The sequence below is a fragment of the Acanthochromis polyacanthus genome, chromosome 6 (genome assembly GCF_021347895.1).
Source record: "Acanthochromis polyacanthus isolate Apoly-LR-REF ecotype Palm Island chromosome 6, KAUST_Apoly_ChrSc, whole genome shotgun sequence".
Classification (NCBI taxonomy): domain Eukaryota; kingdom Metazoa; phylum Chordata; class Actinopteri; family Pomacentridae; genus Acanthochromis; species Acanthochromis polyacanthus.
The window spans coordinates 34,647,883-34,666,100 of record NC_067118.1 but is presented as its reverse complement, the minus strand read 5'-3'; the positions used below and the strand labels follow the sequence as shown (position 1 = coordinate 34,666,100).

Here is an 18,218-nt window from a genome sequence, read left to right as displayed (position 1 = left end):
AACAAAACGCACAAACTATAAAGCCGAGCGCACCATTATTTCATCAGTGGCACGAGTAAAACGGTTGCTGTGCATGTGACTTACACAGACCGGACACAGACCGCCGGAATAATTCTACTACGACCACGGCATGAAGGATTAGTTTCTTGCTCATATGCACACGCTACATGAGTTCGAGCTGGTGCCTTACATAATAATTAATCTGCCGCACAAACTCGAAGCACACAGTTGGAATAATGGTGCCACATGATGAACCACCGGGCTCCAGGTGCGCACTCACCCGGCCGGGGGGTTCCCGCTTACCGGACAGGCACTTCTCCATCACCGTGAGGTCCCGACCGTTCCCCGTCCGATCTCGGCGCGGACTCCATGATCTCATCGGCTCAGCTCATGACCTGTCCTGCCATCAGGTCCGCGTGGGCGCGCACTCCCAGCTGGCGCGTGTGCGTGCGACCGAGCGCAGCGGTGGAGCAGCGACGAACAGCAACGATTGGATGGTTGGATTGGATGCTTTCCTACACCTACACGAGCGTCAGTGGGGCATGGCGCTTGCAAGGTCTTAGGTGCACCGTTGGTTTGGTTTGTTACAGAAAATAAATATATAAACAAACAACAAACCAACACAACTTCATATATTTTCATGCGTAAATCCGGGCAGAAGTGAGTTTGTATGACATGTACTGACACAGGGACTAATCTAAAAGGACACCACATGACTGGATGAAGCCCAGCTGGTTTCCAGTGCGGTTAAAAAAAGAAGATAAAACTGTGGATCTGTGGCTGGGAAATCCAGTGTTCTGTAATAAACCAAAAAAAAAGTTTACAGGGCTGCAGCTGTTCAGTTCACAGTTATTTTTTTTCATGCAAAAGCTCACCTGGAAAATGAGAGAGAATAACTATTTTGGGGGCAGAAGTTTCATTTTCAAAAAGCTATCTGCTGCTGCAAATATATATCTATAAATAAAAATGTTAAAAGTAATTAATTTAATAAAATAAAAACCACAAAAATAACAATTTAACAGTAATTTTCAAGTTTAATTATATATATTATATTTGTATCAAACAGTCTGTAAACGTGCAGTTATTTCTAATTGACAACCCTACAGTAACTTTAAGTGTTACTAAATGTTATGCCAATAATGCCAAATTACATTTATTTCTTGTGTTGTCATTATTTATTCTGTATTTTCTCTGCTTTCTAAAATTACAGACAAAACTGCTTTGTAATAAATATGCACCTCTTCACAGGTTGGTTTATCCCCTTGCTATCAATTTAACATGCTTCCCAGTCATTGTAAAATAAATCCTAATAGTTTCACATTCATGTGTACTTTTACATCCAGTCTCTGTAATTCTGGTTACAAATGAAGCAAAGTTTTTTGTTTGTTTTAATTGCATCCAACGTAATGCTTCAATGTTTGTAAGAGTATAAAACTGTGCCGTACAAGAGTTTTTGGGTTGTATAACTCATTTGTCTTAATTTCAACACCGAACAAGGCGAGGACACACAGAAATGCCTTTTTTTTAGTTTAGTCTGTGGAATTATTCATGAATACTATTTTAATCTGAATGAAGAACATATTCATCATCCAAAATACTTATTTTAACATGTCTTGAGCATGTGTTTACACTTCATTTAAGATTTTTGATTCTAATAATTTAAAAATAAAATGAAACTGTTTTCACTGCAGAAATTTTAGGTCTATCACAAGGTTTTTTGGAAATGGTTAATCTTAATAAGGTTGAAAAAAACAGTAAGATAGCAGTGTTTCTCTGTAAAGTATTTTTAAAAAAGTGCATGTACATTTGTTGTCTTTGCATTTTATAAAGATTAAAGTGTTTTACCATAGTTATGTGTTTTTTTGTCTGACATCTGTTGCCAGTCATTTGACCTTTTTATTTTCTTTTACAGTGCAGACCATGAGGCAAAAATGAAACTGGGATTGCAGCCCACACGCTAAAATAGATGAACAAAAGCAGTATACATCAAGCTGTACTGCTTTATTCCAATCTGTTCCGTTACTTTCGATTTATATTTTTTGAATCCTGTCACCTACAGTGTGTTTCAGTCACATTTTCCTGTCAGTAGTTTCCAGAAGTATTTACCGTCATATTATAAGCAACTGGCCTGTCAAAGTTTTCTTCTTAAACTTCGTAAGAAATCACAGGGGACTTTTTTTCCTTTGAAGAGATGTGGTTAGTGAAGCTGTTTGTGATCTGTAACCTGTTACAAAATAATCACCAGTTTCATTTCCCTCAACATCTGACCAAAGAGAAGTGAAATTTTCAGATTGGGGTGGGGGTGTGTTGCAGGTAGACTGTCGTTGGCTACTCCCTTAATACATAGGAAGTGAAGTTACTGGCGTGATATCAAGCCATGTTTATTTGCATTGTCTGGTATTAGTCTTTTGATTATCTTTGCAGCCCAGGATGGCAAACACCCTTCAAACAAAGATTATACTAAAAAGGCAAAATATATATCCTTATCTCTTCAAGCTTGGAAAGAAGCCATAACATGAAATTCTAAAAAACAAATTTACATTAATAACACCCTTGAAAAATGTAACTGACAGATGTAACAACAGAACACTATTCTGAAAAGTAAAATATACACAAGGAGGGTTTTAACTTTTAAAAATACATACTTCCACAATAATGGCAACAATAAAATACCTTACATCTGTGGCACCATCTCACCTATTACAAGGAGCATCGACAGGCAGGTTGTTGAAAACAGGTAATGGGGGGAGGGAAGATTTTTCGAGCTAAAAGGAGGTTAAATAAAACTTTCACTCATGTTGTTGTCATAAAATTTAAGGTTATCTGATGACAATGCCATTCTCATTCGATTCCAGAAAAGAGGTTGGGCCCGAGGGTTTCTTGGCCAAGACAACACAGATTTCCTGCACAACCTCTTCCTCAGTTGAAGGTACTTCAGTTTGGGAAACATCTCGTCCAACAGAACCACCACGGCCGCATCCACCTTTTGATGTAGAATTAGAGATAATTTGGGATTATGAACATTATAATACATAGCAACATCTCAGTGGGGGCAACAATGAAATCCACAAAACACACGTGAAAATTAAACTTACCTTCTCATCCAGAAGCCTCTGCTGAACCATGAAGAAAGCCTGGCGGATGACACCATTCACTGTCTCACTTCCGTTCATACTCCTGGACAACACAAACACCGTCTTCACACTGTTGTGGACGGCGTGGTGTAGATTGTCAATACATGAAAGTCCAGGAATCCAGTCCCTTTCTTCCAAGCAGAGAGAAAACCTCTTGTGGCCCGAGTTCTCCAGATTGACAGTTAACTCATTGTAAACCCAGTCCCTCACAGCCTGATTGCTGGTATCAAACACCACAAAAGCATTGTATTGATAATGTGAATCCCTGCCAGCCAGCTGGGAGTAGCCTTTATGTCCTGCCCAGAGCACCTGCAAGCAATACCACATATCCCAGCCATAGAGGTGCTTCAGTAGAGGAAGAACAGTGAAAACCACAGCCAAGAAGGAGCAGACAAGGAAGGCCAAGCCCCCATATATGTCCTGGCAGGATCGCTGGTCCATGGACAGTATACTCTGACCTTGTTGAGACTCTGGGTATTCACAATGTATGTGTGTGGTCAGATAAGGAATCTGCACCAAAGTAGTTCTCAAGAAGTCAGCAAACCAGGACGAATTACAGTCACATTTAAAGGGGTTGGCATGAAGGGTGAGTTTCTGAAGTGCACTTCCATTGTGAAAGGGGGCAGGGAGATGCTGATGGTTCAACTCTTTGATCTGGTTGTGACTGAGATACAGATATCTCAGGGACTTTGCCTTACTGAAAAAATCTTCAGGAATAGAACTAAGGCGATTGTGACTGAGGTCTAAGATAGACAAACTGTGTCCAAATTCTATAACTGTATGAGGCAAATGAAAAAGGTAGTTTTGGCTCAGGTTCAGGTGCTGTAAATCGCAGAGTGCTGAGACATTTTGCCATGGGAAATAATTCAGCAAGTTGTTGCTGATACTGAGGGCCTTAAGGCTTCTTGGGAAGTTACACAGCACTTCTCGTGAGACTGATTTCAGACCATTATCAGATATATCCAGGAAAGTGAGGTTTGTCAGATTTTGGAAGAAGTGAGTGTAAATGTTGTTGTTAGAAGCCCACATGATGTCAAGGTGATTTCCATTAAAGTAGAGGTAGTTCAGAGATTTGCTTATCAGAGTTTGATCGATTCGCATCCCAATGCCATTGTTTGCCAGACTTAAAACTTTCAAGTTAGTCAGATTTTGAAGGAACTCAAAACGGTGGCCCATGCCCCTCATTTTGAAATGAAATTCATTGTTGCTAACATCTAAAACCTTCAGAGTGGATTTAAGTTCACTGAAAGCCTCTTTATAATACAAATCCAGCCTGTTATATGCCAAATTAAGAAACACTAATTTTGTCATGCCAGCAAACGAAATGTTCTTGAGTGCCTGGTTCATATAATTGAAGGAAAGATCTAAACAAACTGCATTTTCCATGCCTAAAAATACATTTTTGCTAACAGACGGAATGTCATTTTGAGACAAGTCAAATGTCAGCTTGTGATGGCAAAAATGATTTTTGAAGTCCCACAGTGACGGAATTCGTGAGGCATCAGCCTCAAATATTTCCAGCACGTTGGAATGTTTGGGTTCCCAGATGTCACCTCCAGATGTGAGTTCTCTATCCTTTAAGATAGCAGGTTGGTCACGAAAATTATCTGTAAACAACTTATGGTTCTGGCAGCTTTCCAGTGCAGCTGTTTCAGATGACAAACTCGGGCAGCATGGAAGGAAACTAAGCATGTTTTGGGACAGGTCAATATTTATGAGAGATGGTAACTGTTTCAGAGAGGTCATGTTACAAGTTTTAATGAAGTTCATTCTCAGTTCTAGCTTGGCAAGGTTTGGAAGGTTGGACAGAACTTTAAGGCTTTCTTTTGAAAGCGTGTGGAAAAAGTTGCCACTCAGGAGAAGATATTGTAGTCCAGATATATTACTAATATGTGGGGAGAGGATCAGTTCCGGAAATGTCCGCTGTGGTTCATAGTTATAGATAAGACTAATCCATTTGAGGCCCTTCAGCTCTCCAAAGAAGGTGCCAGTTTGTATAGCATATGCCAGGAGGTTGTCAGAGAGGTCCAATCTCTCTAAACTCTTCAACGGTCTGAATAGGCCTTCAGGAAATGTTTTTAGAGAATTTCCCCTCAAGCTTAGGTAGGTGATGGAGCTGTTCTCAGCGTAGAATGCATTTGGGTGGAGGTGTAACGGGAGATTATTTGGGCATGGAAAGCAGGGCCTCGCTGCATGGTCACACCGCTGGCAGTTCCACTCCAAATTCAAAGACCTGAGGGCAGTCAAGTTAGCAAACGCCCCTTCTAAGACCTCCGTGATTGTGTTCTCCCTTAAATCCAGGCTCTCCAGTGAGGGTGGCAGCCCTTTAGGGATAGCTGTCAAATTATTATACCCTAGTGTAAGGTTTTTGAGTTTGGGGAGGCCTCTGAAAACAGTCTGACTGATCTCGAAGGACTGGTAGCATGGGTTTGCATAAAAGCAGTTCTTGGTGAGGAAGAGCACTTCAAGATGTAGGGTTCTTAAAGGCTCGGTAATATGGAAGATGCAATTATACTGTAGATCAAGAACCTTCAGGCTTTCAGGTAACCATGGTATGAAGGTAAGGCTGTTTCCTGACAGATACAGATATCGAAGCTTTAACAGGCTCTTGAAAGCACCAGCCTCAATCTTCACTGCGCATGTGTGGTCTTCAGGGTCTCTCAGTCTACCTGGTAGACAATTGCCCTCCATTTTCAGAGTGTCAAGATTTGGAACACCTGCAAAAGCATCCTCTCTCACATAGTGTATCTTAGTCCGACTCAAATCGAGTGACACTACAGATGTGTTTTTGATGTTCGGGACGTGCTCGAGTGGTCTGTCACGGCAGTCGACTTCAGTGCCATTCTCATCAGCGTCACATGGGAAATATTGGATATTTATGCTCCTCACTAACTGAAGAAGTTGACAAAGAATGAGGATGTTTTTCACAAAAGCCTGAAAAAAATAAAGGAACTACATTCAATACACTTGCTTGTGAATGGCTCAGAAAATGTAATTTGAGCAGGTTAGTGGATTTGCACAGCATCCAGCATATAATCGACATTCAGACAGTATCGTCCTATGCAGCGTAACATTTCAAGCAGCTTCACGAAACTCATAACACAATCACTTTTGATGTTTTGAAGTCAGTGAGCCTTTCCTGTGCGTACAACTTGACAATAGTGTGAGTTTATAGTTTTCTCACAGAAAAATGTGGTTCATTTCTAATAGTAGAATATAATATCATCTCACTTACCATCGCAGGTGGCACAAGGATCTTAAACTTCACATCAGGAGGCAGAAAAATCAGTGTTTAATCCAGGTGGAGAGTCCGCAGGCAAAAGTTTGTGCAATGACTAGAAACGGGATCCATTTATGCAGAAGTGAAAGCATGTGGTCTTCACCCAGCAGCCTGATACAAGCCATGTGATGCAAGCCAAATTCATGAGGGACATCAGAGGCAGACATTACCTTAAGTGACCTAAAAAAAAACACTTTACAAAGAGTAACAATCACGGTAGAATACATTATGAGTCAATGTTCGCAGTGCATTCCTTTTCGCAGATTGAATAAACTGACAGCCACAGGTAGCTTACCAATCAGCGGACACAGTTGGATGACTTCCTGATTAACTTCTTAAGAAAAGGAAAAAAATTATACCACTTCACCACCTGCCTGAAGAATCACTTCAAATCTGAACACAAGGCTGTGTATGTAAAGATGTGTCCCACGCTAGTGTTTTCACATTCTTTTTATTAAGTGCACTGTATCATGAAGTCAAAAACACACTGATTTAAAAAAAAACCCCAGACAGTCACCCTTAGCAGAGAAAAACTGATTATGAAATTAATATCCTTTGGTTAATATATAACATATTACACAATCAAACTAGCCCACTGAAAAGCCCTTTATTTTCTGCATGTGAAGTCTGTAAAAAAATAACAGTATCGATAAATTGCTTGTCTGCTGAATTTAAAACTGTTTTTTCTCAAGTGTTGTGTTAAAACCATTATTTCTCCAACGACTTACTGAGGCAATCACCACACTCACAAAAAGACAAGAAGAAAAGTACAGTTACACGAGGTTTGTGAAGCACTTTCACTGCTTTGGCTTAAATTGGACTTCATTTCGTCGTCAGAACAGGAACATAATATCCCTTACAGAGCAGTGTATTTACCTGGCAGCAACAGCATTAACACACGAGCACGCATTGGTCTGAAATTTATCATCACTGACTCAAGTGTTGAATTATCCACAGAGCGATGTTCATGAAGCCATCTGATTCAGCGTCCACCTTGGAGAGAGAGTGGTTGTTGCCTGGGTACCACAGCAGCCTAAGCAACACGCATCAGATCATGACAGGTTAGAAATGAACAACAAAACATACTCCTTTGCAGTGCATATCTGACACAACCAATAAAACGTGATTCTCAGGAGGCTGCTTACCGGACTGGGACATTCTTTGCTTTCAGAGCTCTGTAATATTCAATTCCTTGCTTGCTCGGTACGCGCTTATCATCCTCTCCTAAGGTAAGCAGTACTGGTGTCTGAACCTAGATGAGAGGCAACCTTGGATCACTGCACTGTGAAACAAATCCAACGAAGTCACATGCACACTCTCAGGAGACAATCACAGCTATACCTGCGTGACATGCTTAATAGGGGACTTGTTCAGCATTTGTTCCCAAACAGCAGGGTCTGGTAGACAGTCTGTGCTGTAGTTGTAGCCTGCTTCAACCATGCACCTGCAAAAACAATAAATAAAAAAATCATAGTGAAACATCAAGAGGAAGATTTAGGAAAATATCACAGCACGACTCTTCTCCTTTGTTCCTCTAGTAGTTGTTTGCATGACTGAACACTTCCCTCTCATCAGGTGATAATGACGCACGGTATCAGCTAGGTGATACATCAGATTATTTCTAATATTCCAAATTTCTGCTTTTGCACACAGTAAACAATGTCTACATTTGTAAGAAAGCAGTGAGAAATAATTTACTTTAGTCTGAACTGCGACCTGTTGCCACTTAAAGTGAGCTTTGCCATCAAACATACTTAAATAATGACAGCATATGATGACGAAATGAAACCAAACAAGTGCAGTTTACAGCAAAGTAGTACTTGTTTTGTTTAAGTTAACAATATGTAAAATGATTAATAGCTTACTAGTGGTGTGTTTCTTCTATTGTTCTTGCAAATACTGAACTAGTCACTGAGGAAATATGCATAGTTGTAACAAAGAAAACTAGATTTTAATTGTGTTTTGTCTTTAGTTTATATGGAGAGATGATAAAGCAAGAATACATTTTTCAGCCATATCACCCAGCCTTACTAACATCGCCACTAAATGAGTAGCAACGTGTGGGCACAAGTTCAACACCTACCAGTCCGGGATGTCTGTGCTGCCAATCATAGAGGCGAAATTGGTGACAGGGTTGCGGGCTACACAGGCTTTGTAAAACCCTGGGTATTGGCCAATCAGATGACAGGCCAGGAAACCCCCATGGGAGCCTCCAACAACTGCCACTTTCTGCATGTCGAACTCGCCGCTTTTCAGAACACTTTCGACAGCAAACTGGTGGGAAGAAAATCATGAAGAAAAAATAAAGCAAAACAACACTGAAAGAAGATACACAGAGACTAGGAAATTAGAAGTCAGTAGAGTGAGAAGAAAACAGGAAGAAATAAAATAAAATGACTGCTGTTAGAAGCCATAATTTAAAGAAACTATGGCAACTAGCTTTCACTAATGGTAGAAAATGAACAGTATAGACACAGGTAAAGATAAAGCAACACTGGAAGTCATTTGAACGTGTATGAACATAACATATTTCTAGAGCTAACTATTGCCATGACTTGAAAAACACAGCAATCATAGTTTTAAACAGCAATTGTTGTTTTGTTCTTACTTGAACATCTTTCACATCCTGTGTGCCGGCATTGCCCGGTAATGAGAGGACACTGTCCTGGCCATACCCAAGAGAGCCACGATAGTTCACTAAAAGTAGAAAGTAAACATTATTAAAAAATAGTAAAATTAAGACAGAATAAGATCAGTGATTGATATTATGATGTTTACTTAAACAGATAAACATAAATTCTTTGAAGTAACCTCAAAGTTAGCATGCAAGTGAGCCTGAAACCAAATGGCTGGTTAAAACCCTGTTCCAACTGAAGTAACACCATCAAGAAATGAGAACCAGTCATGCATGCAGTCTGTGGCCTAAGCAGCAAAGCCATAAGAATGTTCCTGTTCAGTTGTCACCAACACACTTTGGATTTACTGGACAGCTAGAATGTTCCTAACTACGACAATATACATATATAGATTCAAAATATGGAAACATACTGCAAACAGATCAAACTACACATACTACAGGCCACAGAACAGCAAGTACAGCTGCTTAAAGTTTCAAGCAGATACGCTAAATCACAGTGAACAAACTCCCTTTTATACAGAGAAAACAACTATCAACAGATGATTTGCCTTTCAGCAGGTGTCACATATACAGACACAGAAACAGCACTTCACATTCTCATATCTGCTCACCCAGTAATATAGCAAAGCCCATCCTGCACAGCACGGCGGAGGACAGAAGCCACTCGGCAACAATCACTGAGTGAGGACCACCTAATGACAGAAACAAATTATGTGTAACACAGATTGACAGTTTGTATTAGAGACTATTGTCTCTGGGATCACAGTCCTGTCAGACATAATTGCTAGGAAGTAATCTGCATGTAGAATTAAAATATTTCAGACATCGTAGTAAACGAACAGGATTATGAGCTACGTTACTAAAGATCATTTTTGGGTTTTAGAATATGATTAAACATTTTACCACGAAGGGCACTATTGTCATAGCAACCACTGTCTGCAATGCCAATCTTATCAGCAGTAGCTCTTGACTGAACAGAATCAAATCCCAACACAGATTCAATCCTAAAAAATAAATCCAGCATGGATTAATAACAGTTGTTTTTTGTTTTTTTACTTTTGAATCCAAGTATACTGTTTATTTATAAAGAACATTTTTTAGATTACTTTTTCAGGATACTCAATTCAGCCAATGCAACAATTACAAAACACATCTAACAGTTTGTTTTGTTTGCATATGAAGGGAAAGCAGGTTAACCAACCATGAGGTGTGACAATAAGAGGCAGCTTCACTTCATCCTTAACCTCCTTTGGTTTGATCAGCAAAGCTTCAAAATCAAGGCCCGCTGGAATACAGTAAAAATGTGTTAGTCTCATTATGACTACATGTGCTGCTTATCATGCATCCATAAAACAAGACAATCACTTCAGGAGCATTCTACTGTAACGTCTTTTACCGTTTCTACCGTAAACAAACCTCAGTACTGTCAGGCAGTTTACCACACTTACATCATATATTATTATTTTGTTCAAACACACATTTAAAAGCAAAGTTGTAACGTCAGTGGTTACTAAATTTAGCTGATGTTTATTCTTTAAAAAGCCAGGTGATTTTTAACTATATCCATCCATCCATTATTTATACACTGGTTAATCCTCATTAGCCCCGGAGGAGCTGGAGTCTACCCCAGCTGATTTGGGACAAAGGCAGGGGACACCCTGGTCAGGTTGCAAGTCTATCACAGGGCTACATATTCAGACAAACAATCACACTCTTATTTACACCCATGGATAATTTAGAGTTACCAATCAACCTGAGCATTCTTTTGGACTGTAGGAGGAAGCCAGAGAACCTGGAGAAAACCCACCCATGCACAGGGAGAACATGCAAACTACATGCATAAAAGTTCTGGGAAGGCTGGGACTGGAACCGGGAATCTTCTAGCTCCAAAGTGAAAGCGCAAATCACCAAGCCACTGTGCAGTCTCTTGATAAATATATGCATAGACCAAAATATTATGTATATATTCTTACCAATTCAAGGAAACACTATCCAAGCTATTGTAATCCAATATAATTTTGCAATAAAACATGATCTTTAAAACATTCTAAAACTCACTTTATTCACTGTCAGACATATGTTGATTAATCGGAATATCTTTAGGCTGTAGACAGTGGTGGAATCCACTGAACTACAAAGTACATAAATGCTTTTTACTTATTCTATATCTTTCACATATGTGAAACAAAATGGAGTGGACAAAAATAACTGCACTGTTTTGAACAATGACATGTGTGACAGCCCTCTCCTTCCCTGCTCCCCGTTATTTGCTCAGCGTGGCTGCTTTCCTTGCAGATACCAGAGTAGGGTTTGTTGCAGAGGTTCATCAGCAACACAAGCTACACTTGGGTCCGGTGTGGTTTTTCTTAAACATTAGGCTTGTTCGTGATGAACTGCACTGTGTCTAAGTAGTGGACTAAAGAAAGAGACAACAACAGAGGGAGTGGATTAAAGCCCAAAGCCCTGACGCACAACAAGATGCCACAGAAACGCACCGATTGATTAAACTTTCCTTTCACATTTATTTTCTTGTAAATTTGCATCACATCAGATTATTGCTGTGCATAAGTCAGGTGACCAAACCTGTCCTTCTCTACATAAATAGATTGAAAACACTGATAGTCAAATACAGCAGAAAGAAATACAGGAAAACAGCTTTTCTTATGCTTTTGTCAGATATTCAGACACTCAGGCCTGAAATGTATGTACAGATGCTACATTAAGAATCCTCACACCCCACTTACCAGAAGAGTTGGTGTTTTGAAATGCCTCAAGAAACAAAGTCAGCCCAGCATTAATATACATTAGAATAGAACTACATACTGTATGCAGTTTAATGTGTAATGTCAACTTATTCAGCCTCTGACTCATAAGTATCACCAACCACGCACCTTAAAATCAGAAGAATAAAGCTTAAATCCCTCTAATTCGACTTAAATGAGAATTATACGTTGAACCAACATCTAATCTAATCAGCTATTACATTAAGTGAGATATCAGGCATTTCCTATCATAACAGAAGCCTGCGCAACTGCAGCACGTGGCCTCAAAAACTGCAATCGCCTTGATCTCACAGTGTTGTCCTTGCCTGGGTTTACATTACATCAGCATAAACTGGGATTAAGTCAGACAAAACTGTGCGGTGACCGCCAGTGACTAAATTGCACAAGTTTGGCTCATCTCGAACAGCCTGTTGTCTGGGAACCCCATTGCTTGTGTTCTTCTCCCTCAGACACCTAAGTGGCTTGTGTTTTGTGCCACATAACACTGTGCCAATAAATTTTCTATGCAAGCACTCACCTACAATGCTTATCTGGCTGACTACATCTGGCAATACTATTTTAATTGTTATTGTGTTTTCCTAATATATTTTTTTAATTGACAGTGAGAGATAGATTAAAACTATGTATTTTAAGACCTTCCTCTATGATTCATACTTTGATGCAAGAAAAAGAGTTTTTTCTTCTTACGGTATTGACTGTTGTCTTGCTCTGGGGGAGGGGTGAAAGCCAAAATCTGCCAGTCGATATCTGGCAAAGTGTGAGAGTCTTCCAAAGTAACCCAGACCACTTCCTCTTCGGAATCTCTGCCTGGAAGGAAGCCCACCCTCTGGACACAAGAAATGACACTGCTGTAAGTGACATGTATACCATATATGAAAAAGGAAATGGGGTACTTGCATAAAAACATTGATTCTACCAGACTCGGAGGGCAGCTGGGAGAGGAGCAGTTGACCACCATCAGATCTCTCTCCATGTTCAGCAAACACCAGTTGCCCACATCAGACTCTGTAAAACGAAAAAAATCCTTACACAACAGTTAACACACATTTAAGTGGTCATTGAACAAATTAGTTATTAAAAAAACACCATTAAAGAACCTAAACGTATGCACTGACTCACTTGAAGTCAGAGAGGTGATGCTTCCTGTGCCTATATCCACCATCAAGAGATCCTATGAAACCAAAAACAGAAGACTATAACAGCTATTTAAAGAACTATTGCAAGATTCTCTGTCTAACTGCATATTTACATGCAAAATGTAAAGTTATCTTCAAAAAAAAAATCAAATTTTTCCTCTTAAAAACGAGCCATTTTCCAGAAGTTGAAGATACCTTGCGGCTGCGCTGAGGACAAGCAACAATAACACGCTGACTGTCAGCTGACCAGCATTGAGGAGACAACTGAGAACTGTAGATGCCAGCAAATCCATCTGTAAGCCACAGCAATACACACAGACACAGTCTTTACTGAACAGTTTTATATACAGTGATAAAGATACACTAGAGTGAGCACTAAGTATTACTCACCCTCCCCAGGCCGCTTCACGACATCTACCACCACGGAGGTCTTCTTAGTGTACCAGTCATACTAGAAATAAAATATGCAAGGAAAGACCAAAGCCAGTCAAAGTGTATTTATTGACTCATGAATTATTCTCCGTTTCAACAAATTTAAATGTCAACAGAACAGATTGCATTGTGTGAAGAAACATTGACTCTAACATATTTTTTCCAGCAAAAACACTGCAAACGGTCTACAGAAGGGAATATAAATGTGTTTTATGTTGAAAATAGATTCCATTCTGTCTTACCATGCAGAGCTTGCTGCACTGCATGTGTGGTCCATAGACAGAAAATTCCAGGTAGACAATTCGACACTGGTCGGGGCTCAGCCTGGGAGAGCACACCGCACTGGTGCCTGATGAGAGCTGCTCTGATGGACACAACAAATATACATGTACATCAGCAATCTCACATAGCTCTGCCAATTTTGCTAGACACTAGGGTTGAGAAATCAAGGCTGCACTTTATGAAAGATGCCATGCAGCGTGTCTTGCTCACAGTTTAAACAGCTGTGTCAGTGGTTTTACAAATGCTTGGTGTCCTTGTGGAGGATTGGATTGTATCTTGTGGTCAATGCTCCATTACATTTGAAATGTACTACACAGAGAATACTGAACTGCAGCTTGATTGTAGAAAATTACATTGCACTGTCACAAAATTACACATTTTCCCCAAATCATACACCGTTGCTAGAAATCATTTGGTAAATAAGGAGAATCTGGGTATAATTGTTAACTCAGGTACTGAGTTGCTGGTACTGTGAACTTTGTTTTGAATGGTGTGGTAATCTGGGCAAATCTTCTCAGGTTACATCATGGGCTTCAAACACAAAATTAAATAAGGACAATTCCATTATGTGAAACTAGATCGAACTTTACAGTGTCCAAGGTTTGATGAGAAAAGCCTCAGAGCAGGATGGATACTGACCACTCAACTTACCTGGATTTTGTTTGTTAAATAAGTACTATAGGCCTACAAGATAGAAAGATCACGTTCTCACGTACCACATTTTCCACCGGTAAGATCCACATAGAACAAAGATGACCTGACAGAGAAAATGGAAACAGGTATGACTTGCAGTATTAGCCTATGAGGACATTTTATACCATCCAGTTATACATTCTCACTTTTCTCTGATCAATGTAAATATAATTACCTCCTGTTGGGGCAGTACTTGAGACCAAGCCTGAAAGGCTCATGCCACCAGCCTACAAAAACCACACCTGTATCACCTGGTGCCCAAAATGCCTGCAGTGACAGAACAAGAAATACAGCAAGATCAAGACAGAGCACGCCCAAAGGAGTATGAGTACACTAGAAGTGCACAAAGACTAAAAGGAAACCATCTCTCATTGCACAAACTGTCGCACCAACCTGTCCAGGTGAGATATCGTCCGGCACGCCCTCCAACACGGAGACGTTGTCACCCTCAATGTCCAAAACACAAAGGACTGGACAGCTCTTACTAACCAGAGCCTCTCCCCAGTCCTCATGGAAGACAAACTGCTCCCCCTGCAGGAATAACAAGGAAAAACTCTACAACTTAACCAAGAGGCGAACATCACTGAAGACTGTTGACTTAAAGTCCTCAACAGTGAAAATGCTTTACATTTGATAAACATTAAATGCATTCACTTTTACAGTCTCCTTTTTCTCCGTTCTCATGGTGTCCTCTTCGTCTCCAATACTAGACAACTCTGGGGACTCAGTCTATAAAGTGAAAATGAAACAGAAAAATTAGTTTATACCTGCTAATAATTCCTTTTTTGGTACAACAATTAATCTATTTATGATTAGTCAACACTAAACACACATACGAGGCAATTAACATGTTTCACTGCTTCCACAGTACCATTACAATCAGTGTTATTCATGTTTTTTGCTTTTGAAAGGCAACAGAAAATATTGATTTTAACAGTTTGCAACATTTGAGATTGAGCAGACTGATTATTTCAGTGGCATTTGAGATACCTCTGATCTTGCTAGCAAGTATGCTTACAGCGTACATCTGAACAAGCCATTCATTCATTCATCAAAGAGATATTTTTCAAGCTTTTTTTCCAATTTGAGGATAACCAAGGAGTAGCTAACAACTTTCACCACCACTGTGAAACAAGTTAATAAATGTTTCTTCTATCTCTTTAAAAACTTTGCTATGCTAAGTAGAACATGAATGATAAATCTGAATAATTGACAGTAAGTAGAAGTAGCATGCTTTAAAGACTATACAGTATAGAGAGCAGTACAGAAGGTTTCTACTCGATAAGATCTCGTACTGATTTAGCATCAAAACTAGTTTTGCGGACAGACCTGGAAGAAAGATTCTGCCTTGGGTCTTTTTCTCTCTGCCACATACAAAAGGTGGGTCTCAGAGTGAGACCAAACCAGGCAGCCAAACTGATCTACAGAAGCAAAACACAATGTGATTAAAACTGGCACATATAGAAGAAATGTTTTAATGAAACTGCTTTAGAAATATGCTAAACTCACCATCTTCATAGACTTTTCCATGTTTCTTTAAGGCTGTTAGATTGATGCTCTTCATCTTGATGTTTTTGCTCCAGATCTAAAGGATCACAAAGGGGTCAGAGAAAAGAGAAGTTAAAGATGTCCAGTTTAGTCACATAAGTCTGTGCACGTCCTTAGTCATCTCGGTCACAGTAATCCTAAAAGGTTCAGTAGAAGGCAACCGGGAGTTTTTTTTTCCCATGGGATGTTGAAAACATTTCACCTTTGATAAAAAGAAACTTGCTGAGCTAACTGACTGATATAGAACATACATTATACTGTCGCCTCAAATTTAATGGTCCATTAGTCATGTGATTTGGGGATGAATAGCAGAATTCCAGTTGCCTTCTACTAAAACTCTCAATAAAGTCACACAAGATCATAAAAAAGAAACTACAGGTAGAATATGAAACAGCGCAAAGACAGAGATGAACAGCACACAAGACGCAACAAAACAATACAGTGGTACAATGACAACTAACAGGGTAGAGACAAAATTCAATGCCGAGTCTGAGCCAGACAGACGACCACACACCTCCAGAAACTGTTTGTCCTCTCCTTTCACTGAGCAGTCTCTGACAACTGCTTTCATTTCACCAGAAGGAGAATCTTTACTTAGCACCCTGGCAGGAGAAACAAATGAGAGAAGGCCTTTAAGAAGAGACAAGATAAGATTACTCCTGATTAAGATGTAAGTAAAAGCCAGAATAGAACAGAAAGTAAAAACTAATGCTGGCAATGATACTTAATATAAATTATGCTGAAACTGATACACAAACTTGTGAGGAAAGTAGTACTTTAAGTGCTATTGATATTATTATTATTCAGGTTTAAGTGTTCAATGTTTTAGCTGTCATTTTTGCAGAATTGGGTGGAGTTACACAGTTATATCACATCCAGATAAATAAGCAAACTGTTTACGTACTCCCCTTTGATTTCAGTGCAGTTTCCTGAGGCTCCAGAGTAAACCACCGACTTGTCATCGTGGAATACAATGTACTGTCTGCAAAACTTGACATTCTCGTTCCTCTCCAGATCACGCTGGCTCCACTCTGCAAAATAACATATACCAGCTTTTTGTCAGTATATTTAAACTTAGTTCACTTTATTAATCCCTGGGGAAATTAAGTTGTTACAGCAGCAAGAGGTAAACAATAAGGCAACACATAATATCAGGGTAGAAAGTGAAAGTAAAATAAGACTATCAGTGACCATTTGAAAATCTGGGCATCTTATTGTGGCACAGACTGTTTCTACCTGTGTAGATGTTGCTGTATTTGCCTCCATACTGAGAGGTAATGACGGGTCCCACGTCTGCTCTGCTCAGGGAGGGGAAAAGGCTGAGCTCTCTGTAGAGTTTGGCTATTTCCTCCGGGTTGGTCATCACCTGACGACACGCAGCAGAATGACTCGAACAGCGCCTCAGTGACACGAACTGTTTAGCAGCTAACAATGCCCTATTCATTCCCTAGCAAAGCTGCTCGCCGTCCATACAAACTTTGTGCAGTTGACACAAGAAAACAGAAGCCAGCTGATCAACACTACAACATTAGCTTAATTTGCAAACCAAAAAAGAAAGCTACACTGTAGGAAAAATAACAAGCAAAAAGAGTGAACGAGGTAGTTTGTTGCTAGTGCTACTAGCTGAATTTGATATATGTGACCAGGAAGTTCTTGCAGCTGCTGGTAGCAAACACTCGAACCAGTGCCCGTTTGCTAGCTTGACTTAAAAGCTGGTTAACTCAGTTAATACTAAAAAAAATGTGACAGCGTAATTGTCGGAGACTGCACATTTGCACACAAAGAATATATGTTTTGAATTGTACACTGCTGTGACAGAAGCAAACATTTAGTGCCATGAGTCAGCTAAGTTTAATCTTACCTGTGTCTCCATGACAGGGACGGTGTGTGTCGCTCGTCTACAAATACAAAGCTGTTGCCAACACAAAGGGCAGTGCTTCACTATAAAGGTAGCTGAAGAATTAGCCATCACAATACTTACCGTTTCCTATTGCCACTTACTACCGAAATAAAATCTTTCATAGACAGTCCCGGAATTATCTGAATCATCGGAATTTTGAATTGAATTGATGTTGAAGAGAAATAAATACCACTATTCAACAAAATATGCCAGGAAACATTAAGCAAAGTTGACCAAATAGAAAATTTTATTCGCAACTGCAACGCTGATGCTTTTATTGTGAAGCCAAGTCGGCCCCGTAACACCCAGCAACAAATAACTGAGCTTTCAACGCCCTCTTGCGTTATAAATCTAGTCTTCGCAGTGTTTTGACAACGAAGTTATTGGTTTTA

At 39.7% G+C, this 18,218-nt stretch overlaps 3 protein-coding genes across 5 annotated transcripts in view; all 3 read right to left on the bottom strand.

Annotated features, from left to right (window-relative positions):
- LOC110957865 (ERC protein 2-like) overlaps positions 1–507 on the bottom strand; it is a 164,386-nt gene extending 163,879 nt beyond the window's left edge. Inside the window, exon 1 of one of the 3 annotated variants that reach the window (XR_007942323.1) lies at positions 304–505. The gene's annotated coding sequence lies outside the window, so the exon portion shown is untranslated. Of the gene's footprint in view, positions 1–303 lie in introns of all 3 variants that reach the window. The other 2 variants (XM_051949037.1, XM_051949035.1) reach the window with 2 other exon arrangements.
- Positions 508–1,014: 507 nt separating this feature from the next.
- Positions 1,015–6,725, bottom strand: tlr9 (toll-like receptor 9). The gene is given in 5 exon segments (XM_051949911.1): positions 1,015–2,983; positions 3,096–4,381; positions 4,384–4,407; positions 4,688–6,068; positions 6,370–6,725. Coding segments are annotated over 5 exon segments (2,901 nt in total). The 5' UTR covers positions 6,373–6,725; the 3' UTR covers positions 1,015–2,776.
- A 124-nt stretch (positions 6,726–6,849) lies between these two features.
- On the bottom strand, positions 6,850–17,919 carry apeh (acylaminoacyl-peptide hydrolase). The gene is made up of 23 exons (XM_022204067.2): positions 17,788–17,919; positions 17,163–17,292; positions 16,831–16,957; positions 16,441–16,528; positions 15,888–15,963; positions 15,708–15,799; positions 15,033–15,107; positions 14,772–14,909; positions 14,554–14,645; positions 14,402–14,442; positions 13,646–13,767; positions 13,362–13,422; positions 13,167–13,264; positions 12,955–13,006; positions 12,752–12,840; positions 12,523–12,661; positions 10,254–10,337; positions 9,664–9,744; positions 9,023–9,111; positions 8,498–8,688; positions 7,756–7,858; positions 7,560–7,666; positions 6,850–7,447 (listed from the first exon to the last, which is right to left on the bottom strand). Exons 1-23 carry the CDS (start codon positions 17,893–17,895, stop codon positions 7,342–7,344), a joined length of 2,289 nt encoding a protein of 762 aa, XP_022059759.2. The 5' UTR covers positions 17,896–17,919; the 3' UTR covers positions 6,850–7,341.
- Between the last annotated feature and the right edge of the window lie 299 nt (positions 17,920–18,218).